Source organism: Arachis hypogaea, chromosome 7, assembly GCF_003086295.3.
Source record: "Arachis hypogaea cultivar Tifrunner chromosome 7, arahy.Tifrunner.gnm2.J5K5, whole genome shotgun sequence".
NCBI classification, from domain to species: domain Eukaryota; kingdom Viridiplantae; phylum Streptophyta; class Magnoliopsida; order Fabales; family Fabaceae; genus Arachis; species Arachis hypogaea.
Genome location: NC_092042.1, coordinates 74,696,165 through 74,723,381, shown reverse-complemented (window position 1 = coordinate 74,723,381; position 27,217 = coordinate 74,696,165). Strand labels below are relative to the sequence as shown.

The 27,217-nt window shown below is 33.3% G+C and overlaps 3 protein-coding genes across 8 annotated transcripts; 1 reads left to right on the top strand and 2 right to left on the bottom strand.

Moving 5' to 3' along the window:
- Positions 1-4,187: 4,187 nt before the first annotated feature.
- On the bottom strand, positions 4,188-7,644 carry LOC112701607 (uncharacterized). The gene is made up of 5 exons (XM_025752346.2): positions 7,624-7,644; positions 7,026-7,329; positions 5,973-6,039; positions 5,681-5,750; positions 4,188-5,378 (listed from the first exon to the last, which is right to left on the bottom strand). Exons 1-5 carry the CDS (start codon positions 7,642-7,644, stop codon positions 5,091-5,093), a joined length of 750 nt encoding a protein of 249 aa, XP_025608131.1. The 3' UTR covers positions 4,188-5,090.
- Positions 7,645-9,455: 1,811 nt separating this feature from the next.
- Positions 9,456-14,039, top strand: LOC112703469 (uncharacterized). Its single transcript, XM_025754930.3, has 8 exons — positions 9,456-9,761; positions 9,865-10,108; positions 10,635-10,919; positions 11,139-11,204; positions 12,499-12,552; positions 12,639-12,746; positions 13,383-13,464; positions 13,602-14,039. Exons 2-8 carry the CDS (start codon positions 9,911-9,913, stop codon positions 13,796-13,798), a joined length of 990 nt encoding a protein of 329 aa, XP_025610715.1. The 5' UTR covers positions 9,456-9,761; positions 9,865-9,910; the 3' UTR covers positions 13,799-14,039.
- A 320-nt stretch (positions 14,040-14,359) lies between these two features.
- Positions 14,360-20,782, bottom strand: LOC112703467 (interactor of constitutive active ROPs 4). Of its 6 annotated transcripts, none has more exons than XM_025754925.3 (5): positions 20,506-20,782; positions 20,364-20,416; positions 18,104-18,175; positions 16,291-16,376; positions 14,360-15,813 (listed from the first exon to the last, which is right to left on the bottom strand). In XM_025754925.3, exons 4-5 carry the CDS (start codon positions 16,302-16,304, stop codon positions 14,667-14,669), a joined length of 1,161 nt encoding a protein of 386 aa, XP_025610710.1. In that variant the 5' UTR covers positions 16,305-16,376; positions 18,104-18,175; positions 20,364-20,416; positions 20,506-20,782; the 3' UTR covers positions 14,360-14,666. The 6 variants fall into 6 exon arrangements, with proteins under 6 accessions (XP_025610710.1, XP_025610709.1, XP_072055747.1 ...); XM_025754924.3 differs by having other exon boundaries at positions 16,291-16,373; positions 20,506-20,763; XM_072199646.1 differs by lacking the exon at positions 18,104-18,175 and having other exon boundaries at positions 20,506-20,671.
- Between the last annotated feature and the right edge of the window lie 6,435 nt (positions 20,783-27,217).

Below are 27,217 nucleotides of genomic sequence, written 5' to 3'. Positions count from 1 at the left end.
ACCATTAAAAATAAAAAAACAATAATTTATAACATTAACAGCAGCATCTGAAATATATATATGTAAAATATCAAACAGAAGAAAATTCAGAAATACACCCAAAAAAATGAGCTTTACACCCATATTTCTTCGTTTTTCATCAAAGCGCATCCATATTGACCGACCGTGGTGATTCACCCCTACAAAAGAACCACAAACCAAATTATACCTGAAACAAATTACGAGATTACAGAATGAAAATCATTACGTACACCCAAATAATGATTTTATACACCCAAAAACATCCAATATACACCTCTACAGTAGATTCATAGAACAAAATTAATTTAGCATCATAAACAAGAACATCATATTACCTGTTTGTGTTGTAGGTGGTGTCGAATGAAATAACATCTCCGAAATACTCAAAGGTAGCTCTGCTCCTTGCATCGGCCCAAAAAGTCAGCTTAATCGATTGATCGTCCTCGAGTTCGAGTTCGAAAAAGAAACTCTTATTCTTCTCTTTCGTTCTTAATAAATATTTTTCGAATTCCTTTGTATCTTCTTGTTCCAAAACATTCCGCACTTCTCTCGTGATGTAATTCCTCATGTCTTTTTCGATAAAATTTAACTCGCGGTGACCCTCAGCTGCGGCAACGAATGATTGGAAAGTTTTGCTTAGTCTGATACCAGCCTCCTCGTTATTCTCTATTGTACGATGAATGGACATGCTTAGTTCCCTGTGCTATTTGAGCACCGCTGCTTGAGTTGGACAGTAAGGGTGTGAATAATGCAGCACGACCTTCGAAATGATCCAAGCACTAACATCCTTCAATGTGTATATATAAATTCTTGCAGGACAATTTAAACCAGCTGTGAGATTTGTCTTCTCGGTCGGAGATATTTTAGATTTCCATTTTTTTCTCTCTGCTACATGTAATCAATTGATTCTTAATTCCGTTTCCTTCTTATTTGTACTCCGAACTCTTGTAGAAAAACCTACAGCCTTGGCATAATCCTTGTGAAATTTTGCAACATCTTCAAGGGTGTTAAAAGTCATTCCAACCTTGGGAACAAACTGGTCATCAACAACATAGAGGGACTGCAAAATACACCATGTTGAAAACAAGAATATACTATAGAGTTTCTGCACCTCATAAAAAAATAACAATTCAATTAAAATACACCCAAGAATTCCTGATCTACACCCGAACGACAACAACTCAACTAAAATAACAAGAAAAGACATAAACTGTAAATACACCCAAACTTTCCTTAAATACACCCAAAAATTTTTGATCTACACCCGAACGACAACAACTCAACTAAAATAACAAGAAAAGCCATAAACTATAAATGCACCCAAACTTCCCTAAAATACACCCAAAAAGTTCTGATCTACACCCGAACGTCTGGTATAAAATGCAGAAAATTAATCAAAACTAGTACATTAGATTCAATCCACAGATTATGTTTACGCATTAATTTCATAGACAATGTTCACGGATTATTCAGCTAGACAATCATAAACGACTAACTGCATCAAATTCAGATTAATCTTAATTAACTGATACTAAATCAAACCTCAGGAACTTCGTTCGATTCAAATTCAAATTCCACTTTGCCCTGGTTCAGCTGACAATCTAAAGTTGAATCATCCATTATCTTCAAAACGAGTTCAAAGCTTGATTTCAGAAACCATGAAAATCGAAAAAAACGAAGCTAGAATACAGAGAGAGAAACTCATGTAAATGACGAAAAAGAAACCAGTGATAAATGCAGGTAAAACAACGAATGAAAAGGCAAAGAGAGAACGCAGGAAGGAGCTCGAACAAATTTGGCAAAAGATTCGAAAAAGGAACCAAAATCTTTTGAAATTTGGAAGTTATATATTCACACGTTAATTGATTTGGATTGATTTAATATTCTGTTAAAGAAGCGTGTAAAAGACAAATGCCACAAGAGGCATGTTTGAGGGTAAAGGGCTTGTAAGACTTGTAAACCTTAAATGCTTGTATGTAGAGATTAATCCTAATTTTTATGTTAAATCTAACAAAAAGAAAATAACTTTATTTTTTCCTATTGCTAATTTTTGTGTATATATAAGTTGCTGATTTCATTTTATGAATTTTTTTTGTTAACAAAAAAAAAGAAAAAATCAAAACATATTCTGACATAGTTGTTTCTTAAACTTTAGATATTAACATTTTTTATTTTTTAAAATATGATATTTTGTGATGTGTTTAATTTGACTTAATTCTTTTATCATGTGAGGAACTACGTATTTTTATTTTAGATACTATATATTTTAATTTGTAAATTAAATTTTATTTAATCTAATGAATTATTTTTTGTGTGTTTTTCTTGTACTCTAATATACTCAAGAGTGTTTAGTTTTCTTTCTTCATCTTCTACCTTTTTCTTTTCTTTTCCTTATTTATAAGCTTGTGCATTGTGTTGGTATTTTTATATTTTTAAATAATTTATAATAACAGGAAATTAAATTATTTTCAAGACCTTATTTTGGAGGCATTATTATTATTATTATTATTATTATTATTATTATTATTATTATTATTATTATTATTATTATTATTATTCCCCTCGGGTACAATTTATTATTATTATTATTAACAGTTTGTAGTAGAATTAGAGTTCAAACAAGGACGCTGTTGGATTTAACTTTGTTACTAGAGAAAAACAGAAAAAGGATTTAGCATTTTTGTTCTCTTTGTTCTCAATAGTCTAGTTTAAAGAAGAGGCAAATTCCAAGAAAAAAAAAAAGATTATGTAAAAGTATTGTTTACACCTTAACCGAAAAAAATATTATTCTTAGTGGTTGTTGGTGAAGTCTTCATAGATCAAATACTATAATCTAGTTTGTTTTGAAATGGAATTAGTGCTTTATCAATTGATAACCCTTTTTTCATATGTTACTTATGCCAAATGCCCTTTGATAGTATTAAATTTAATTGTTTACTTCTAACAAAATAAACATAGATAAGCTTAATCAAATGATGTATCTGCGTGGATATGCATAAATCCAGTTCTTTCCCAACACAATTCTAGCAACCAAGGATACATAGACAAAAAGCTTGCTTAAATCATATACATCAGCATCTTTTAAACTGGACTATGCAATCCTGTAAGCATCCCACCACTCTGTTGTTCTTGATTTCCAATTTTGTTGCAGTCGCTGCAAACTAATGAAACGGCTATCAAGAGACGAACTTTATAGTCCTTCACCTGAAATGAGACTATAATATTATTTGTTTGCAACGAAATATTTCTTCTCCTCGTATCATCTAAAATTTGAGTTTTTCACATGCCTTTTCACATGCCTTGTTAAGCACTATTGAGATAAAATTTGAAACCATGCCTCAAGGTCCACATTAAATGTTATGTATTTATGCCAAAAGATAATCTCGTCAAATATTACTAGACACAACTTTTACTATGATTTCTAGTTTTACTCTTCTTGCAAGTTCATGTTGCGAGTCTATCTTTGTGTCTAAGTGATAAAGTGTCTTCTCATGAATGTTTGCCACCATAAGAAACCAATGCTTGTATTTTCTTGATATATTGGAACACAGATCTGCATGGAAGTCATTGTTCAATATACAAATAAGATACCATAAATGTAAATGCATTAGGCTTGTTTAGAAAATTGATGACAATGAGGCATGAATTGGGTAAAAATAGGTTCCACTCACAAAGTTAAGCTCTGTCGTTGGCTTCATGTATGTATCTGGCTATCTACATAACGATCCACCAACAACTCTAGTTATTCTCCATTTTCGACATCAGCCTGCACTTTGGGCTTTAGGAAGAGTGACGGCAAAAAATGATGGTAAGTACCAAGCCATTTTAGTCGTATTTGCTAAAGCCATAAGCTGTAATATCTGGTTTGTACCCACAGTCTTATTACCATGCAACTAAGGGTCCTTGAAAAAACTTTCTTACTAAGAAATACAAATTAAAGGTTAAATATTGCCATTTAATATTATATTGTGTAGCTGATTGGTTCTTTTGGACACAGGTTTGATAGGTGTTTCCCGTTTGCCTCAAAATTCTCTATTAGAACAAGCACTTCAACCAAAAATTATAAAACAACAATACATTAAACTATCATAGGGCAAGAAGTGCAAATTAAAATGAGTTTGTGAAAGAAAATAATCCAATCAAATATTACCAAACACATTGAACTCTTCTAAAATGCCATCCAATAAGATTAGTAGTATCTAGTGTCACAATCGACTGGTTGTGATGGTTTACCCCAAAAAATACAATGACAGGGCAATAGTAGCGATTATTTTTATATGTTGCATCAAATGCAATAACATCTCCAAAAATCTTTTTACTCTTCCCTACTTCGCTCATCACACCAAAATAGATTTGTCAATTGATTTTTATTGTCCTTCAAGTGCCTATAGAAAAGAGTTGGGTCCTTCATTTTTTCAAACATTGCAAGAACTGTGTGGCAGCATCACCAAGACTTTGGCGCCTCTGTTTTGAAATTTTATTGTGGATGTCTCGTAACCCATACCCAACATTTTCATAATCTTTTGACTGACTTGCCAGTAGCCCAAAACTTTTAGGTCCTAAGCCGCCATCCCTGAAGTTTTTGATATGAGCCATATCTACATCAGGAACTTTCCTATGGCTATGCAGCATTCTAGTATTCCGAGGATCAAGATATTTGTGGTTGTGTTGATCACAAAAAGGGGTAACAACCCATCTGAAACTATCAACATGGGATTGTAACTGCACACGAGCATTGCAGCCGCCCCTCTTGCTTATGATTCTCCCTACTATAATATTTTTTCTCTCCGACTCCCTCTCGGTAACAAACGTTTTCATCATGAGTTGGCCGCTCTTTAACCATCTACTTTTGCTTTTCCTAGCATAAAAACCCTGAGACTTTGCATATTTGTTATAAACTCGAAAGCCAAATCCAAATCACAGAAAGTGTGCTTCACAAAATCATGTGTTGTCAAGTTGTCGAAACTAGTGTCCAGGATTTGCTACTTCAACATAATGCAGCGGCGTTCATCTAAATTTAATTCTTGCTCTAACACTGTTACATCTCCAGAATCACCCTATATAGAAATTTACCTTTCCATCAAACCAGGTTCATTTTCATAGACATCATCCCTATATGTATATGAGCTTTCAATGACTTCATTTAAGAACAATTCTTGCTCTTCAACCTGCTCGATGTCATACACTATTCCGTTGCACACAATTTCTTCTAATGCATGTTCATCCTTGTCTTCAAACTCATAATCTTCCTTGTCAATGTTGTCATCTTCAAGAATTACATCATCCCAAAATAAAACCTCCTCTTCTTCTTCGTAGCTAAGATCCTCACTACTATCCATGTATAATGTATAAAAAACCTGATAGCAAATAAGGGGCATATCACTAGAGCTTGAAATTGATGGTTGACACACAGAATATCCAGCACAAATAAGTCCATTATCATTAGAGTACATTAGAGTACCATAAAGACAAAAAAAATCCATTAATTTAAAAAAAAAGTTTCAATTGCAAAATAAATATGTAGCACTTCATGGTTATAAGGGAAGCAACATCACATTAAACCAAATCAATCATAATACAAAATGATTTTTTAAAAAATATTTATTAGTATTTGAAATTAAAACAGCCACTGATATAATTATCAGGTTAGGCTGCGTACATTACAACCTTGGTTGCGGCCCTTTCCCGGACCCTGCGTTAAATGCGGGACGCTTGTGCACCGGGTTGCCCTTTTAGAAGAAAAAGAAAACAAAAATCATCCATAAAATGAAATCATCAACTTATATACACACAAAAATTAGCAGAAGGGAAAACAAAGTTGCTTTCCCTTTGTTAGATTCAACATGAAAGTTAATAGAATCATGTCCAGAGAGGGAAATTAAAAACCTCCCTATGCGTGCAAAGAAATTATAGGAGAATAAGAAAATACATGATAAAAGGAAAGTACCTACCTTGATTCATCGGATTCCTCTTCACCAGTGTAATATCGCCACCTACCGCTGCTAGGGTGGAAGCCGTCTTAGACAGAAGAGTGAGGTGATTGCTCTTATATTTGGATATAATTTAAGAAACTAAGACACTCTAATAGCCAAAGCATTGTTGCATTCATAGAGTCATAAAAATAAGCAAAAAAAAATGTTCGTTTTTGGATTTGGGGCAAGGATGAGGGCAAAAGATGTGTGTTTTTGACGTCGTGATTCACACAACGATTTCGGTGCAATTAACTGATTTAATTAAGTTTGGGGTTTAAAAATGATTTTAAGAACTATTGTTGCTCATTGGTAAATACTAAATACAACAAAATAAACTGGGGTAATTTTTTAAATATTTTTGGAAGCTCTGGAGCTCTCTTTGAGGCCAACAAACTAACTAAAACAATCCAATACTAAAATCAACTTAGCAAAACATAAATTCAACTAATTTATAAATCTCGTTATATATGCTATATTAACCTTATCTGTTCTGATCTTTTTAATCCCAAGTCATTATCCATTATATCTTCTGTTGTCTTTTGCTGCCTGGGGACATGTTTCACATACATGAAATTTATAAATTTCTTCGAATGTGATTATGTGGTCAAGATGGAGGCAATATTCCATATATGATTAAAAGGCAAAAAAATTGTTCATAATTAAGACTACAGATTGGCTCTTTTTAAAGGGCGACTAAGACTCAGATTTAGACATCCAAGTCAACAACTCTACACCATGAGTAATTCACAATTCAACTAATTTGTTGAATTTAGAAATCAGTCCATACATACTCAGTATCAGCTTTATACCATACTTCCTAAACTCAGTATCAGCTTTATACCATACTTCCTAAATTCAGTATCAACTTTATACCATACTTCCTAGAATCCTAGCCTCATATATGACAAAATCTAACTCCCTTCAAAGCAAAAAAATAAACACAGGATTTAGAAAAAGAAAAAATGTATTTTACTGATCCAATTAGAATAGAGAAAACTCGAAAAAGAGAGAACAGGGGTTAAGAGGATTCACCAACCACCAGGATCCACGGAGACTCGGCACGAGACCGGCAAGAAGGAAGCGACAGCGAGGCCCCGAAGCCAAAAGATGACGAGCGAGGACGAGCCCAGGGAAGGCGACGAAGGAAGAAGACGGCGAGGGCCAGCTGCTGGTTGCGTTGCTTCTGCGCCGGCGACGACGAGCCAAGGGAAGGAAGCGACACACGAACCACGACGAGACGCCGGCGAGTGTGATTGAAGAAGAGAGAATTCGAGAGACTGAGAGAGACATTCCAGAAAGAGAGATTGAGAGTGAGAGTGAGAGTGAGAGTGAGAGCCTATAGACTATGGATGAGAGGGATAGGTGATTACAGATTAGGATTCCAGCCACCAAAACCACGTTGTCCACTGTTTTTTTTTTTTTTTTTCTTCAACCAAAGAAATAAAAAAAAACACATGACCCGGTCCGGGTTTTATAAACCGGACGGGTCACCGGTTCCTAACAAAACTGGGGGTAAACCCAGGTTTCTCTGAGTCTAGTGTAGGAACGTTTCAACAAATGGTTCGATCCGGCCAAGTGATCGGGGACCGGGTTTCCGTCGAAATGGGCGGGTTGAGTCGGATTTGTTAACTTTGTTCCGAAGTTGCTCCATGGCTTACTCTGTTTTTGTCTTTGTAGGGGAGTGTTTTTTATTAGTTTTCATTGTTATTTATTATTGAAAAATGTTAGATAGTTATCAAAATTTATTATTTTTTGTTATTATTTTTAGATTTTTAATTATCAATCAAATTTTTTTAATTCAGTAATTTAATAATATATTTTAATTTATTTTTTAAATATTAATAACTAACTGTTAAATAAAAATAATAACTTTTGATAATTCTTTAACATTTTTTTATCAATTAATAATTATTCATGAGTAGTTTTTTCCAGTTTTAATTTAGGTTTAGATAAATTATTTATGTTAAGTTGATGACTTGATGCTAACTAGGTAAATTGATGAGTCACCAAAAACAAAATTAGGTAAATTGATTATTAGTTATACTGATTAAGTGATTAGATAATAGCTATTCCAAGCTCTTGACTTGTTTTTGGTTTAAGAAACTCTTGTATCTTAAGTGTGCATTTGAAAAATAGACTAAAATTAAGAGATAAAAAATGAAAGATTAAAATTAAATTAATTTTTTGTATTATATTTGATGTAAAGTATATAAGATTGAGTTATATTTTAGTATTTTATTTGATTTAAGATAAATATAAATATGAAGAATTTGAATTTTTTAAATTTTAAATTTTTATTTGAGAGGATAAAGTGTGATTTTTTATTATTAAATATTTTTTTTCATATTTTTTTTAGTTTTACTTATGAAATAAATAGTAATAGATCACATTTTATTCTCTAAAATAAAATTCAAAATTTAGAAGATTCAAATTTAAATATAAAATAAAAATATTTATTAAAATATCTTTAATTATTAAAACAATATTATTAAAATTTTAGTCCTTGTATCTTACTTCTTAAAAATATTGAATAGACTAAAATTTTATATTCTCGTACTGACATTTTTTTTGGTTGCTCACGGTATCTCCCAACCCGACAAGCCAAGGACTAATTCGTCGCAGATCTGAGCTCCATTTAAGGGTCTGCCGCTGGCTAATGGGTTGCTACATACACAAGATAAGATTTAAACTCTCGATACTTGCTTAAGCGGACGCATGAACTGACCACTTGACCAACCCAAGTTGGTTTCATATTGACATTTTTGTTCCATGTCCAACCATCAAACACAGCATTAAAAGTTTCTAAAAACAAACAATTCCTAAGTGTTTTGGGCTCTGAAAAGATTCTTTTAGGCCTGTGCTTCAAGAGAATTCGTTAAAACTTAAAAGTTGTTAAAAAGCCCAGTCATGTGTTTGTAGCTTCATATCCAAAGTCAACAAATAATTATTGACCAAAAACTAAACAGGAAATAGTTTATCTAAACTGCACCTAGAACTGGAAGTGAGTCAAGCCAACTCATAAGTCAGTTTGAATTTGATTCATTAATAGTTCGATAAGCTAAGTTTGTGAGCTGGTGAGTTAAGCTTGAGTCTGGAATTGAGCTCATAAATTATATATATATATATATATATATATATATATATAGTCTATACTTTTAATATTATATATATACATATAAAATAGTAATATATAATTATATATTAATGATCTTAATTATTTAAAATTTTATATTTATTTATTACATATAATTTTGATGTAAGACATAAATAAAAAATTTATATTTATTGATAGATAAATAATATATAAAAATTTTTTTTAAATATTTTTTAAAATATATAAGTTACAATTTATTGATATAAAATTATAAATTTTGTATTTATATTTCTATTATTTGAGTCAACTCGTGAGCTTTCAGTGAGCCGAGCTTGAGTTTAAGAAATAAGCTCGATTGTTAACGAGTCAAGCTCAATTTTAGTGAGTCGAACTTGAGCTTGGTCTAACTCGACTCAACTCGGCTCACTTCCAACCCTAACCGCACCCCCAAAGAATAAAACAATTGATATTGAATTTTGATTTGATTAGTTTACAAAATTCGTATCAAAATTCTCACCTCATTCTCCCTGCAATCTCGTAGGCCTCCTCCGCCACCGTCAATTATTTCAGATTACTTTTCCCGCGATTCGTCGCCTTCGATTCTTCTTCATATTTTCCTCTGAATTTGTTTGGCGCCAGTGTTGGTGTTTCGGTAAACCCTAACCCTCTCCCTGGTGAGTGCAGTGCAAACCATTGAGGATTCTATTCTTCCCTCTTTCCTTTTTCTTATTTAATTAAATTATTAATTTCAAGTCTGAATCTTTGTGGTTGTTTTAGTGACTGAAACAGAAGCAGAAGCAAAAGAAGAGGGAGAAGAGAGAAGATGGGAGAGAGGAAGGTGTTGAACAAGTACTACCCACCGGACTTCGATCCGGCGAAGCTTCCGAGGGCTCGGAGGCCGAAGAACCAGCAGATCAAGGTCCGCATGATGCTTCCCATGAGCATCAGATGCAACACTTGCGGCAATTACATCTACAAGGGCACCAAGTTCAACTCGCGCAAGGAAGATGTCATTGGCGAGGTACCCTTACTAATAAACACTCTTCTTCAATTTCAGTGTTTTTTGTTTCTTAGGTTTATTTGATTTTGCAATTTTGAAATGTGTCTTAGTGGTGATGCTAAAATTTGTATCTTCTAGGGATGAGATTAATTTGGTTTGTATCGTTTAGGGATGCGATTAATTAATTCCTATGCAATGACAGGTCCGTTAGCTAAGGGTTTTTGTAATCTTATTGGGTTAAATTTTTTTAAAACTTGTGGTGTATACAGATTAATTCTGGTAGGGGTTGGTTGATGGGCACGGTAAAGTTCGCGTCTTTTGTTGAATTTCAATTTTTTGTTGTTTATTTATTAACTTCATTTTTGTTTGACTCGCTGTGACTTCTGGTGATATATGTGTATGTTGCTGTTTGATGTGAACCTTCATGATACTCAGAGGGTATTGGCATTCAGCATGCTCTTATTTGCCTTACTTTGCTTTGGTCTTTGTTTGTAATTTCTTGACCTTTGGTTGACGTTTGGTGTATGTCTGTTTGATCACTGTGCAGACATATTTGGGGATTCAAATTTTTAGGTTCTACTTTAAGTGCACTAAGTGCTCGGCGGAACTTACTATGAAAACTGATCCTCAGAACTCAGATTATGTGGTTGAATCTGGTGCGACCAGGAATTTTGAACCTTGGCGTGCTGAGGACGAGGAAGCTGATGGCCTGAAACGGAAGAGGGAATCTGAGGAGATGGGGGATGCAATGAAGTCTTTGGAGAATAGAACCCTAGATTCTAAAAGAGAGATGGACATCCTTGCCGCATTGGATGAGATGAAGTCAATGAAGGTACTTGCCTCTGTAAACTGCATTATAAATTTATAATGATGTATAAAATTGGGACCTTGTACTTAAAAATGACTTTCTAGTAGAATACATGCCTACTTGAGGCATTGAAATTTGACATTTATAGTTTTTGGTCATTTGCTTCAATGTACAAACTGCATTGTGCATGGTTTTCCTTCAGTGAATTGGTTATTACTGACTCAAGTCTCTTTCATTTTCCAGTCTAGGCATGCGACTGTCACTGTTGATGAAATGCTGGTGGCCTTGCAACGTACATCAGATGATAAGGTACGAACACCCTTGCTGTGCAGCAGATTAACCTTGTACTGGAGATTTCCTTTTATAAGTATTTATTGTTGATTAGATGTCTAGATGATTAGAAAAGAAAATAAGTACACAATGACTATTTATCTATGAATTAAAACTTTAACATTGTGCAATATGGATTTTGATCTACATTCAGCAGTGAGAAATTTCCTATTAGGAAAAAGGGAAAATTTATACATTCACATCATCACTATACTAACTGCAATTGCTTCACATTTTAATATGAAGCATTTGATTGTGAAACCTCATTTCCCAAGGTTTTTTATGTCTTTCTATGTGCTCTTTTTTGCTTTATAGATTTTTGGCTGCTATTATCTTCTTTTAGCTAATGGATAATATAGATAATGCTGACAAATCATGTCAAATGATTTTCAAAGATTTGTGGTTACAATTTGCATAACTCTTCAATGTAATGAAACATTCAATGGAGGGTTAGGGATGTCCGATTCAGTATTAGAGATGTAACCATTAGTGTTACCTTTTCCCATCAGCTTAAGCTTTTGGGATGAGTGGTTTCATGACATGGTATCAGAGCTCTAAATCCGAAAGGTCAAGAGTTCGATCCTTGGTGAACTCCAAAATCAGCTTAAGCTTTTGGGATGAGTGGTTTCATGACATGAGATGTTTATTATCCCTAGTACCTGGATAGTTATTCTGGATAGTATGCGTGATGTTCATTTTTTAACTCATATATAACCCATTGTATACATTGTACAAATATTCCATTGGTTCCCTAGCAGGACTCAACATTCAATGCCAGTTTTATTCAGGCCATCTATTTTCCATGAGATTTGAGAGATGGCCTGAATCCAACTGTCAGAAACAACTTGTAAAACCATTCCTTGGTTTTGTAATACTTGAATAGGAAAACGAAATGTTTGTCATGGAATGGAAGAAAGTTATGCCTAGGCATGAACCTATTTGAAAAGTACCATGTCAGTAAGGAAATCTAAAGTCCTTCTGAATGCTTGTTTAACTATGCTTATTCTCATATTCTTCTGAATGATCACAAAATCAGTCTGAAATTGTTAGTGTTTTTGGAGCACAATACCTGCTTACTTGATGGGAACTTGGCTACAAATTCCAATGAATTGCCAATCCTGAAATTTAGTATTGATGGAAATCCTGATTGTCTAATATTATTGTCTAATCCTGGCTGTGTAATTTTTAAGCATTCTAATTCTGATTGTCTAATGTTATCCTTTCAATTTATAGTTGGGACTTCAAGTTGACTGTTACTATTTTATGTTCTTAGGAAAAAAGACTGGAAGAAGAAGATGAAGCATTAATAAAATCAGTTGTCTTCCATGTAAGTACTGCTATGCTACACTTCAAGTTTGCATCCCTGTTGTTTGAAACTAATCCATATTGTTTGCCTTGTACTATCCTCAACAGAATTCAAATGATTATGTTAGAAGAGTTCGTGATGAAGATATTGAAGAGGAAGAAGAGGTGGCTCAGCTTTCAAATGGGCATGTTGGAACTTCCAGTTCTAGTCCAAAGGTATGTCTAGTAACATATCTGTAGTGATGGAGTTTTCTTTATGTTTTGTGGACCTAGTAAAGTATAGCTTAATCACTCTTCCGCATCTCATGTCAGACTTGAAATCGACCTGAAGGTTCAGAAATGCACTTTGAACTTAAGTCTTATATCCCACATTCACTGGGCACTCTACTGCTATCGTTCCTTTGTTTTACTGTTTTTCAAACCTAAAATTTATGGATGGCAGAAGTGCAAAACATTTTCCTTACAGAACAAAAATTTTATGAGCGAAAGGGAAGAGTAATCCGTGGCTAGCATGAGCTCCTTTTGCTTGAATTGATTTAGAATTGGGGACCAAGTTGAATTGAATGAACTAATGACATACTCCTTTGTTTGCTAGTGAAAGCTTAAAGAGAACTGTCCATTTTTTTCCTGGCCTTTGAAACTTGAAATTTGGAAGGGAACTATCAAATGTCTTGGTAAATCTGTGGTTTAAGATGTTGAAATTTTGTATGGGGAAACTCTTATCCCCGAATCTTGTAATATCATTTTCTTCATCTTGATAAAATTTTCTTTTATCAAAAAAAAAAGAAAGAAAGAAAAATGAGATGTAATTATGGGATTAATATAGCTAATGTTTGATGTGCCTGTCTACAGAGACAAAAGCCTTCCAAAGAACCTCCCGGCAAAGCAACCGACGCTCTAACAAAAGTCAGTTTGGATGAATCTGGCAAACAAGGTATGTCCCAACTATTGAATATGTATCATTATCAAAGCATGCTCTATATATGTGTGATATACTTTTCCGAGACACGTTTGATAACACTATCAACATGGAAATCTTACACAATTTTGCAATCTGTTGGTTATTTGCAGGAAATTCCCATGGTGGCAGTGCAAAGCCTAATCCTTTGGTGAGGATTTCTGTTATTAAGAAACCAGTGGCTTCAGATCCAAAAGGTGCCGCAGAACCAGAGCAAAAGAAAACTGTGGATAGCAATGCAAATTCTACTGGGGGACTACAATCCTTGTGTCAAAGCTATGGAAGTGATGGTGATGATTCGGATCAGTAGTTATTAATATTCCTGCTCTATTTCATTTTAAGATTGCTCCCATAATATTGTAAATTGAATATGTGATGGGAATGGGTGTGCAATATGCAAATGCAACATGCATTTTTTTTGTTGTGGAATAGAAATACATGGTTTTAGCTTTTAAAGCTTTTGCCAAAATGTTATTGCTTGGTAAAATCAATGTAGCAGGAAAAAAAAGGGGGAGGAAAAAAAATGAGCATGACGTTTTTTAGTATGAAAATGGCCTATAGAAGCTTATTATGAATTTCATTTTATGAATGTTTATTATCTGGATGGAAATGATCTATGAATGTAGGTTTAAGAGTTAAATGAAAACTTTAATAGGAATTAGTTGACATATAGTGGGCTGTATTGGTTTTCTCCTGTAGTTTTTCCAACCAAAATATAAATTGTTAAGTTGGGGCATCATCCATTTTAATGATATCCAAACTCATAGTTTTATATCGTAATTGATTTATCAATCTTAACATAATTTTATGCCAATAATTCTTAGGGTAGATATCTGATATGCTTATTCCCTACACCTCGATACAAACTTGATTAGTGCCAAACATTACACTGGAAGGTTGAGACTTCAGAATAATCACACTGAAGTGAGAACTGAAAACGGTTGAATGTTATACAAGATACTACCTACTAGCAGTAGTGCAGATTAGAGAATCTGCTTACAAAACAAGGAAAATATCTAACCCATCTCAGAAGTTCACATAACTAAATAACTGCTTGCATACCCTTATGCAATAGTCTCATCCCTTAATAATTCCACAAATAAACAAGATACCAGAAACATATGCACAAAACAGTAAGCAACTGTTTTTGCAGCTTCTGCCTTTAGAGTAACACAACTTCACTTTTGGCCCTTTTTCTTCCATAAATCTCCAAACATTCTGATCCCCGAACCCTTCCTCTTTACACTTCCAAAACCATCATCCAATTCATCAGCCATACCTGGAGAACCAACATATCCATTGTACCTTCCGGCTGGTGTCTCAAAATTGCCACCGAAGTGCTTGTCCATGGAGCCACACCTCTCAGGGATCCTGCCATTTATATCCATGCCGCCAGCGAGCACTGCAGCTGCCGCATCCGCAGCTTTTCTCCACTGTTCTGTTTGCACCCTCAGCTTCTTCATCTCTGATTCCAACACCTCCTTCTCGGCTTCTGTAGTTGTCAATTTCTCATTCAGCTTGTCTGCATTGGACTTTCCAGCCTCCAATTCTTGTCCCAATTTGTTCAGCTGAAGCTTCATTTCTTCTTCCTTTATTGCAGCAGCCGAAACTTTTGAATCCGTTTCGTTCAATTGGTTTTTTAAATTCTCATTCTCACTATTTACTGTCTCCAATTGCTTCACTTTCTCCTCCAAACTGGACTTTAGCAATGCTATCTCATCATCTTTTAGTTTCATCAGTTCATCCACTGAAGGCTTGTTCAGCTCCGAAATTTCGGGTGCAGTTAAGTCCTGTTCAAGTGATTTAGTTTCCTTTTCTACTTGCACTTGATCAGGTTTGGCAACTTCAATTGCTACCTTTTCGATGAGGACTTCGAAAACGTCAGTCTCTTCTTGATTTTCATCTCGTATAACACCATCCTGAAGCTTAGTTGCTTCAGTTTTGTTGTTAGATTCTTGAAGAGGATTCTTTGATGTGCATTTTTCTTGGAACTTCTCTGCCACGGCCGGCACTTCTAATTTCTCGGCTTTCTTGACTAGTTCATCTTGAGCTTCTCTTTTCGCAGCTTCTGCCAAAGCAAGCTGGTCCTTCAACATCTTCAACTCTTCTTGTGCTTGACCTAGCTGCGATTCCAAATCCGCAATGCGTGTTCCTAGCTTCTTCTGATTCAGTGCCTCAGACTGAGCACCTCTTGGCGAACGCCGGTCTCCTAGCTTTGGACTGCGGTCTGCGATTGGCCGGTGATGCAATGGATCCGAATCGGAACTCGATGTCCGAAGTTGATGTGGACCTCGAGGTGAATGCCTTTGAGGCAAATCTGATCCCCTGCATAAAAGAACACACATACATGATTGTTAGTAACTTCACAGTTTTCACATTTAAATTATGTTACTTTAATAAGATTAAATTTCAAAAAATATTTAATAACATGAATACATGATTAATGGCTTAGAGATTAGACGAATAAAAATAACTTGTGAATAATTCATCTGTTGAAATTTCAACAGTTTGATCAAGGAGGTTACAATAAGCACTGAGTATCTAAGTTGAACTAAAATCAGATATATGTTGCTGCCTCAAAAGCATTTTTCATCATTAACAGATATGATGATGTATGATGTCATAATGATTTCACTCATCAAAGAATATGGTATGTTAGAGCAATAGTGTGGACTGGTCAGTAATATTGGATAGGCTGAATTCAACAACATTCCTTGATCAGTTGTTGAAGAAGAAAAAAACCAAATTACATAAATAACATGTAAAATTCAACAGTAATAGGAATAAGAGGATATATCATACCTTGATCTTGGCATTTTATATCCTTGATTATGGCAAGTCCCACAGCAGCACTTTGAAGGATTTTTTAGCTAATAGTGTCACACCTGCTAAGAGTAACAACAGTGCAGTTTCAAATGAGTATAATAAATATGAAGATGCAATACACATACACATAAACATATAAGGTTCATAGGCAGAACCAGCCCCTATAGATATAATAAATAGCACAACAGGCACAATGTCCCCATTTATTTATAATCAAAGGGAAAGAGTAGATTTATGCATAGAAATTAATATGAATTTTTTTCTAGGCGTAAACAGTTTCACTCTAGACATAATACATGATAGGACTGGCGTCATTTGATTCATATAGTGGACTCCACCTAGTGGAATAAAGCTTTATTGTTGCTGTTTTTGTAGTGGCCCCTCTTTTTTTTTTTTTTGACACGAGAGAAAGGACTATGACTATGAGAAAAACATTCTTCAAGATTTAACTAAATAAACATCTTTAACATACAAAAAGGACAAATTTTCATGGTTAATGGAGGTTAGGCTTTATTATTCCCAAACCAAAATTAGGTAAGAGAATAGATAAAGGATAAACATCAATTGCGATGAAACAATTTATGGCCCCTTGAATTGAATTCAACCTACATTGTCATAAAGAAGCCAACTCACTACAACTATGACAACCAAACTAAAATATATCAATTTTGATTTAATTATTTAAACAAGATATCAAAAATTAAATTAATATCAGCAGAAACTATAGAAAGGGGCATATGATCCACTCTAAAAAAAAATGAATGTGAAGAAAGTAGCCCCCCACAATCACAATGGTCCTGTGTTTCAAAACATTGACATGCAATGAAAGTGTGCCTTTAATATCACCCCAAAGAGCAAAAGCATGCAGAGTTCTCAGAGCCTACTTTATTCAGTACTTTTTGCTTTGTTTATAAAAGCTTTGTAAAAAGTGCGGTAAAAGTTGAATTTTTTGTTACATGTATGAAGCCTACTACTCTTTGATCTCAGTATCTCTATCATTTTAAAAAAGTGGTATTGTTTGAAAATTGTTTTTATGATAAAAATATGGAGGGGTTGAGTAAATTAATCTATTTAGTGGTAAAGACAGATTTGGAGAAATATAACATTTTTTTATGCTTTCAAAATGTAGAAATAGTAAAAACTAGACAATGAAAAAGAATTTCTTTCCCATCTCTAATTATCAAAATTATCAAAAAAATATTTAGTCTTAACTATCTCATTATGTTTGAATTTGCATCACAAAGATAGTTTCTAAATACTGTCCTAACACATTCTTAATTTGTTAATAATAAACTAAATTATGATCTACCAAATTTTAAAAGCGAAAAAAGTAATAATAAAATTTGATAAATACACAAATCAATAAATTTAAGTTCAATTATATATATATATATATATATATATATATATATATATAATTTTAATATATTCTTAGTATAAAATTATGTAATACTAAGTTAGTAAAAATAATTATTTTTTATATTCACTATGTGAATAATTATTTAAAAGAACAGTTGCGATTTAATTATTGTGTAAAATATTTTTCAGTTGAAAATATGAAAATTAAACCAGGGTAAAATGAATTTATCTGACCCCATTGCAAATGAGCAAACATGATACCGATAACAAAAAAAAAAAAGTTAAACTCCCCCACTTTCCCATTAAATGCAAGTAGACCCCACCATACCCCAAAGTGGTTGTATATAATGGAGTGCACACTGAGGAACAAACTTCAATAGTAGAGTCACATTTTGTTGCATTTTTTTTCTTTTTTTTTTTTAATTTTTACCTTGGCTTCTGCTTGGTATTCTAAAGTAGTCTTTGGTTCACGTGTCCTATTATTAACATTGATTTGAAGCACCTAGTAGAAGCATATCAAGGTGTTAGTTCTAGTGGCCAACATCATAAGATAAAAACATGAAATAAAATTAATATAAGTGTTGTGGACTGCAAATGGGATTGGAGTTGGTAACTCAATTATTGTGAGGGATCAAGTGTCAAGATTTTGTGTCACCTTGAAATTGTGGGGTGTGACTTTCATGAGAAATGCTTGTATATTTCTAACGTTAAAGAAAATTTAATGGTAATTTATTTTATTAAATATGTTTTACAAGCATGAATAATATTTTTTTATAGTAAAGATTAGCGGATGTAATGTTTGGATGAATCTCACATTGATTAAGTAAATATCTTTCTATATTGATTTTTTTTTTTTGGTAAATTGATATGATTAAAGTTACACTCGGATGAAGTGAAAAATATCATGAGTTGGTAGAAAATCCATTTTCTTCTGAAATTGTCTCTCCCATATAGGAAACCAAAGGCATCAAAGACCTCACATCATAAATCAAATGGAGGGGTACCACTCCGAGAGAGAGATTGATTCAAATAGTTTTACCCTAAAGTTGAGAAATTGAAGTTGCAAATTATTCCTTCACATTAGATGTAAAAGGATCATGCAATGTGTAAATAATACAAATAATTTTTTTATAGACAGCGGGGCTAAAAACGTCTGACAAAAAAAAAACTAAATAGAAACTACTTTAAAAAAATTGTTCCTATTTCTTTGAATGTTATATTGTCATATTGATTTAGATATCCTGTACTCCATATTCAAATATATTTTTTTTCAACCAATAAAAAAAAAAGACAAAATACACGATTGTAAAAGGTTAGTTTAATTTTCAAATTTTTCAATTAGATAAAATGTATAAAAATATCCCAACAAAGCTTATAATTAAACTAAAAAGTTTGTATAAATATAACTTTTTTTTATCACTATAATTTTAGTCTTTTACCCTTAGTTATACAGAAGTTATAAAAGACGTAAAGTAACTTTTTGTTAAAAAAAAAATCTTGAGAATCTAGCATAATAAAGGAGAAACAAATAATATGTGTGGGTAGAAAACAGCTTTTTCAAAAATTCATGGAAATAAGAAATAGTTAGTTAAATATGAACATAAAAAGAAGTAACATGATAAAATAAAAACGGTTGAAAGTTTAGCTATCTAACAAGAACAAGTTTTCCAATGCTCTTAATAATAATTTGGACATTTACATTTGTTTTCTTTCTCAAGTCCCTCCAAACATAAACATGGTAAACAATATTCTCTAGTGCCATGTTTGGTAGAAAAAATCCAACAAGAAAACAAATTCATGAAACCAAACATAACGTAAGACAAAGAAGTGGAACAGAAAGATTCTGCAACGCATGCATGTCAAGAACTCAAAAGTTTTTTCAAAAGAATACCATTTAATTTGTGCACTATCAATATATTTTTATATAAATATTTAATTATGCCTGACATATACAAGCATCAATGAGAGTGATAAAATTATTTTATTCTATATATCAATCACTTTATATCAATTTAATTCAATAAATACTTACAGAACAGTAATAATGCCAAATGCTTTGAAATGAAATATAAAAATATCACATTTTTAATATAAAGGGGGAAAAAACATCCTTATCATTTGAACAAATTGCACAGCCAAAAACGGAAATTTCTAACATAAATGAATATTTGAAGATTTCATAATTTTAATCAATTTATAATAAAAATCATTGTTACTTATTTCATCAGTTTCAGTCATAACCCATAAATACTTGAAAGCAATAATAAACGGTTTTAAAAGCAACATTTATTATAGGTGGTAAAAACTTTCTATAAAAGATGAATAAATGAAATATTGAAATGATTTGACCAGTAAAAAAGAAAAGAAAATGCTATAAACAAAAAGGCACTCAAAAGAATAAGATCTTCATCACATAGTTGTAATCATAATGATCCTATGAATGTGTGTGTATTTATGTGTTTGATGGGCAAGAAAATTTAAAATAAAAAATTTAAAAACAAAAACAAACTCAGAAGTGAAGAAAAGTACTAGAAAGTTAGAAACTTGGGGGGAATAACATGAACTATTCATTTCATTTTCTTCCTAAGAAAAAATGAGTAGAAAAAAAAAATCTTAGAAAAATATCATTGAGGAAATACAAACATATATTGAAGAAAATTAAAGAAAATTCAGGTTGAAGAAGCACTCACCAATGGCTATATATTGAAGGAGTTAAATCAGCTAACACTGTTGTTGGAAGGATCTGAAAGCAACCAAAGAATGATATTAAGAGAACTTTCTCATCAAATGCAAATATAAAAAAATAAAAAATAATAACAAAAAAATGCATACCCAGAAGAAGAAGAGAGAAAGAATGGAGTATTTGAAAGTTTGAATTAAAGCTGTTATGAAACTGTGGCACAAGGTAGTGGCTTATTTATGAGTTACTCAGAAGAGTACAAAAACAAAAAGAGGGTCATTTTGGGAAAATTGATTCCCAATAATTAATGTTGTTTTTGCATTGTGTAAACTGTAAACAAAACATAAGGGGAAGAGGAACTCTTGGAAATCCAACTAGTCAGTACTAGTCTTCTTTTGTCGCTTTCCTCCATAATTCAAATCCTTTCTTAGTTTTTCAAAACCTTTTTTCTTTTTTGTTTTTTGTATTTGGATTTTATTACTATTAGTAGTGTTTTTAACTTTTATAATATTTGTCGTTATTTAAAAATACTAAAATTTTAATATATTGGACACTTTAAATTAGTTTTAAAATTTGGTAATATCGGATATTTTCATTTTTAAATTTTAAAATATATAAAATAATTTATAACATTTTTTTTAAGAAAAAGTTTAATATACTAGGTGAAGCGTACAACTAACAAAAGATAAATAAAGACAATAACATAAAATCTACATGCTACAATAATTTTTATGTCATCTTCCGTATAATTATCAACAACATTGAATTAACTACCACATTATTTTTTAGAGTAACAAAACAATATAAGAATACAGTCCACCACATTTGTTCTCTTATTCCTAAATATCACACCATTTTTGAGTAGCCAAATATTTTTTGTAACAGAAAAGAATTCAATTAACCACTTTTTACTCATGTATTTTTTCAATGGTATGATATTTCAACTCTCAAAGTATTTTTTTAATGGTATCTGGGATGGTCCAATCACGCCTAACATAAAAAAATTTATACACACCATACTTGTCAAGAAAATTTATAAATAACAAACAAGTATTATATAGTTTCAATATCCTTTCTATACAGAACACACATTATTACAAAATTCAATGATGTCAATCTACTCAATCGGTCCTTAATATTGACTCACCCTACTAGAACAAATCAGGTAAACAGTTCAACTGAAAAAAATTAGTCCTTTTCAACTTTTTTGTAAATCTGTAGCTACTTATATCATCTAATAAAGTCTCTTTTTGTAATACCTACACAAATGAGTTAATAAAATAAATGTCTTCTTTGTCAAATTTTTACACCACTTTATCCTACTGTATATCTACTATTAATCTAATAAAATGCAAGACATCAAGTAGTTGGTTCAAGATTTCTGTCTTCCATTGATGAAATTTTCTCCTCTGTCTAAAATTTCAAACTCACTTTAAGCCATCCTATAATTCACAATCCTCAATTATGGATCTTTTTTTGTTTGAAATTAAGACGAACCTTGGAAAGGAGTTCATTAGATTCCTAACTTGTAACCATCTATTCTCCCAAAATCTGGTTGATCTATCATTCCCTACCTCCATATCTAGTCCATCAATTATCTTGTCTCTCACATGTTGCTTCTTTATTTGCAATTGATGGTATATATCTCTTCATGGACTTCCTTTTTATTGGTAATGTTGAGTTGACAACAACGGATTAGGGTTCAAGTTATTGTATGAGCACACAACCTTCTTCCATAATAGACAGTTCTCCTTAAAAAATCTCCACCATCATTTAAACAGTAAAGCAGTATTACAAACCACCGCATCTCTCACTCCCAAGCCTCTTAGCTTCTTCGATGCATGTATCATCTTTCACCTTTCAAGAGCCAAACTAGGTCGTCCATCTTTCTTTTTCCAAAAGAACCTCCTCTGCAATACAATTATTTTTTGCACATCTACATTTGGCATCTTATACAGACTCATATATTTGTTAGCGTTCGTATCTTTTATGGACACACATAATAATTTATTCATTTAATAAATATATATGATTAAGACTTAATTAATAACGAACCTTTGCCCTTGTCCATTTTTCCCACACCATAGTGGATCCATTCCCGTGGTTTTGAGCTTAGCACTAGAGACTAAGGATGTTCAAAACTGATCTAATCCAAACAAAACTAATCAACCGAAATAAAAACTTGATAACCGAACAAACTAAAAACTAAAAAAATGAAAAAAAATTTTGTTTTTTTTTTGTTCGGTTCGGTTCGGTTTGGTTTTGACAAAAAAAAACTTGAACCAAACCAAACCGAACCGATAAATTTAACTACGTAAGTTAATTTTAGAAAAAATCCCCACTTGACCTACCTAAACCCTAATCCACTCACACTCACCCACTCCCTCTAAAAAAGCGCCTTCACTCCTCTCTCATTCACATGGCGCAAACTCCTCTCTCACTTAGGCTTCATGCACACAAATTACTTTCTCACTCACTCAGTGTCAGTCTCCACTCTCCTCTCTCAGCTACAGACTCATAGTCCTCTACTCCTCTCTGCCATCACCATCCAGCAACTTCTATTTTCGTCCACTATTTATCGAAGTCTCATGCCGTCTAGCAGCGCCGTCTTTCTCAGCGTCGTCATTCTCGGCCGCTATGTTGTGCTCCGTCATCTTCACTCTCTGCGTCGTTCTTGGCGCTGTGCTGGCCGTGATACTCAATCCTTCTCAGCCTCTGCACCTCCTGATGGTTGTAAAACCAACTTGACAAGTGCACCGAATCGTATCAAGTAATACTACGGTGAGTGGATATCATTCCCACGAGGATTAATGAACTGAGCAAGCAATGATTAATTGACTATTCTAATTATACTGATTGAAAACTTGTCTAAGAGGTATTAAATGTCAAAAATAGAGAATTTAAAAGAAAGCAGTTATGAACGATTAGGAAAAGTAATATGAATAAAAATGTTAAGGCTTTGGAGATAGTAAACCTTTAGAAAAAATGCTTCTTGCTATCCACATTGATCATGCAGAGATGTATCTATGACAAACCATAGTTAATCAAACTCCAATTTCTTGGTGATTCAATTTCTCTTAATCTAATAAACTGTCAATTCCTTGATCAATTTGTTATGATAAAAGGTCAAGCACAATTTCTGATTTATAACCACACAATTCTTAAGGATTAATCCTAGTTGATTTTATGTCACTTATCAAAATTAGTTTTAAAAACTTAAGGAATTATGAGAAGAAGTTTCAAGCTTAATTCCAGTAATCAACTTTTCGAAAGTAATAATAGAATTCAAATAAGATTATAATTATTTTTCAATACATTCCAACCCTTAAGATGAAGAACGAAACATACTTCTTAAGAAAAATATCAATACATTAATTAAAAGTAGAAAAACAATAACATTAGTCCATCATAATCAATAGAGCTCCTAACCTTAATAGAGGAGATTAATGACTCATAGTGTAGAAGCAAAAACAAGAATTTAAAATCAGAGAAAACTAAAGTGTCCCCAGAAAAACTCTTTGGACTTATTTATATTCTATTCTAAACCTACATTCGAATTTAAATACAGAATCAAATAAAATATTTTCTAATTAATCTCAACAAAAAGTGATCTCCTCTTTGAACTTGAAATTCAAAGCTTGGCATTTGCTTATTTGAAATCATGGACTATGCAATTGATCTTTGGGCTTCGGGAGTTGGTGTGACACTTTGTGAATGTGGAGTGACATGCCAAGGTACTTTAGTGGTCAATGGAGCTTGGCCCAAGAAAGTGAGACATAGGCGTGACACTTGATGACGGTTGCGTGCCACTTGGAGAGTTGGTCAAACTTGGCATGGCACTTGGTGCTGGTGGCGTGCCACACCCTTGTATTAGCATCATGGAGGGCCTCCTGTTTTGTCGCCCAGCGTGCCACTTGAGATAGTGGCGTGGCACGCCCATTCAAGGATGGGGTTGAAGGCGTGGCACACCAAGAGAGGGCATGGCACGCCCAAACTTGAGGCGTCCCTGGAGGTGAGGCACGAAGGTGTGACACGCCATTGGTAAGGCGCACGCCATGCTTGATGATGGCTCCCTGGAAGTGCATGGTCGAAGGCGTGACACGCCATGCTTGGCTCCTTGGAGATTGCTTATGCTTGGCGTGGCACGCCAGTGGCTAGGCGTGGCACGCCCAAGCTTGTGGCGTCCCTGGGATGACCATCTTCTTCTTGTCTTTCTTCTTTGCTCTTGTTAGTGCTTTTTCAATCATTTTTCTATAAAATTACATAGCACAAAGCACTCAAAGTACATTGACCAGAACATATGGAACTTAGAGCAAGATCATTAATTTTATTAGGATAATGAACTAGAAAAGCTACTAAAGATGCTCATACATCGCCCCCGTCGTTGCATCTTCCAATGGAGTTTTAAGTATGATTTGTTCATTCTTTGTCCTAATTCTTTGTTTATTATGATTTTTAAATTTTTCAAGCCTTAGAATTTTTATTTTTTAAATTATGTTTGTAAATTGTATTTATTTGTTGGAACTTGTTATGATTCTAATTTTAAAAATAATGCAAAAGTTGAGGCATGGGTCCTATTCCCCTAATTTGAGGAATGAGAAATGAGAATATCTAACATTTAGAGGCACATGTTTAGTTTAGTTAAGCATTCGTACTACTGTTTAACATTCATTTTTTATGAATATACAATGTAACACCCTACTACATTGAGCTTTACGCTTAAGTCGTAAAACAGAGGTGGTGTGGTATTACGACCTCTAAAAGAAAATGTGTACATATAATAGTAGAAGAATTATAATATGCTAGGAGCCTTGATAAACCCCATTTTTAGGGTTTATCTTGTGTTGAATTTAGAGTATTTTGCTAACCTTTTCTCACATTTAGCCAATGAATTAGCATGATTTTGTGATCTCTCCCGTATTTGTGCTTGAATGTAAAAACATGCTTTTTAAGCCTTTAATTTGGTAATTTTAATTCAACCTTGATTCCATAAGATGCCTTGATGTGTTTGCTAGTAATCTCAGGTTAAAATAGGCTAGGCATGGATCAAAGGAGCAAGGAAGGAAGCATGCAAGTGGAGAGAAGCACAAAAAGCCAAAGAATTGATCCCGGCCAAGGACGCGCACGCGCACAAGGCGCTCGCACGCACATCGCGAAATCGGCCAGGGACGCGTACGCGTACCGTGCGTGTTCGCGCCGAAGGCCGCACGTGACTTTTAAATAGAAAATGTGCCCAGCGATTTCTGGGAAGCTGTGGGGCCTAGTTACAACCAATTTTGGCGCCAAAGTGCTTTAAAGGACCAAGGATTGAAGGGAGAGGCATAAATAAATCAATTATTCTATCACTTTTTGCATTCTAGCTTAGTTTAGTATATTCATACACATTAGGATTAGTTTAGAGGTAGTTTCTAGAGAGAGAAGCTCTCACTTCTCTCTAGAATTAGGATTAGGTTTAGGTTAATCTCTCCTCTTAGATCTAGGTTTAATTCATACTTTGATTTACTATTTCTTTATCAATTCTTACTCCTCTCTTCTTTCTCTTTCTAGTTTTGTACTTTAATCATTGTAATTCTTCACTTTGTTGTGGATATATCTTTGTTCTTTTGTTTTCTTTCAATAATGCAATTTGAGGTAATTCATGATAATTTTGATTTCCTTGATTGTTGTTGTTAATTCTTTGCATTCAATTGTTGTTAGAATCCATTCTTGTTGTGATTTACCATACTTTTCTTTTGTACCTTCCAAGTGTTTGATGAAATGCTTAGGAGGATGTTAGAGTAGAATTTTATTATGTTCTTGGCTTGGGAAGGTAAATTAGGAACTCTTGAGTTACTAATATCCAAGTGATTGATAGTTGATAGCCATTGACTCTAGCCTTCATTAATTCAATTAGTGGAAAGCTAGGACTTATGGATTTGGATTGATATAACTCACTTGACTTTTCGTTGCTACTTGTTAGAGGATGACTTAGTGGGATTGATCCTTGACCACCAAACCTTGCCAAGACCATTTTGTTAATAAAATTTTATCACCATTTACTATTCATGTTTCTCATTCAAAACCCCGAAATAAACAAGTTCATAACCAATAACAAGAACACTACCTTGCAAGTCCTTTGAGAGACGACCCGAGGTTTAAATACTTCGGTTTATAAATTTTAGGGGTTTGTACTTGTGACAAACAAATTTTTTGTATGAAAGGATTATTGTTGGTTTAGAGACTATACTTTACAATGAGATTTCATTGGTGAAATTCTAAACCATCAAAAATCTAATCATCAAGCCTTGAAGAATAGAGGAAAATAAAAATCACGAAATAAAAGCGCAACGCTCAAGAAACGAGTTAACTTGCGTGCTAAGAAAACTATAGCTGTTAAACATAAGATAATAAAAGTAGGCATAGAGTGCCAAAGATACAAACTAACAAGCTCCTAGCTCAGCCCGCGAAGTCAAGAATTGCCGAAGAATATTTACACATATATACATACATATCCAAAACCCAAATGTACATAAACACAATCATGCCTCTCCATAAACCTCTAAGAGGATAAAAAAGAATAAGTTATGTGGAGAGAAAGCTAAGTATATATATATATATATATATATATATATATATATATATATATATATATATATATATATATATACAACAAAACAACCCAGTAACCACTTCGTCTCAGGTATCCAGACGCCTAGTGAGATGCCTCTCGACCTACATCTAAAAAACAACAACATAGTATGGAATGAGAACCAGAGGTTCTCAGTATGGTAAAGGTGCCACACACATAATATATAAGGTCCTAGGAATGCCAGAGGCAATCCTAGAACGCCCACACTCAGGTTATAGAGCTTAAATTATTAAACA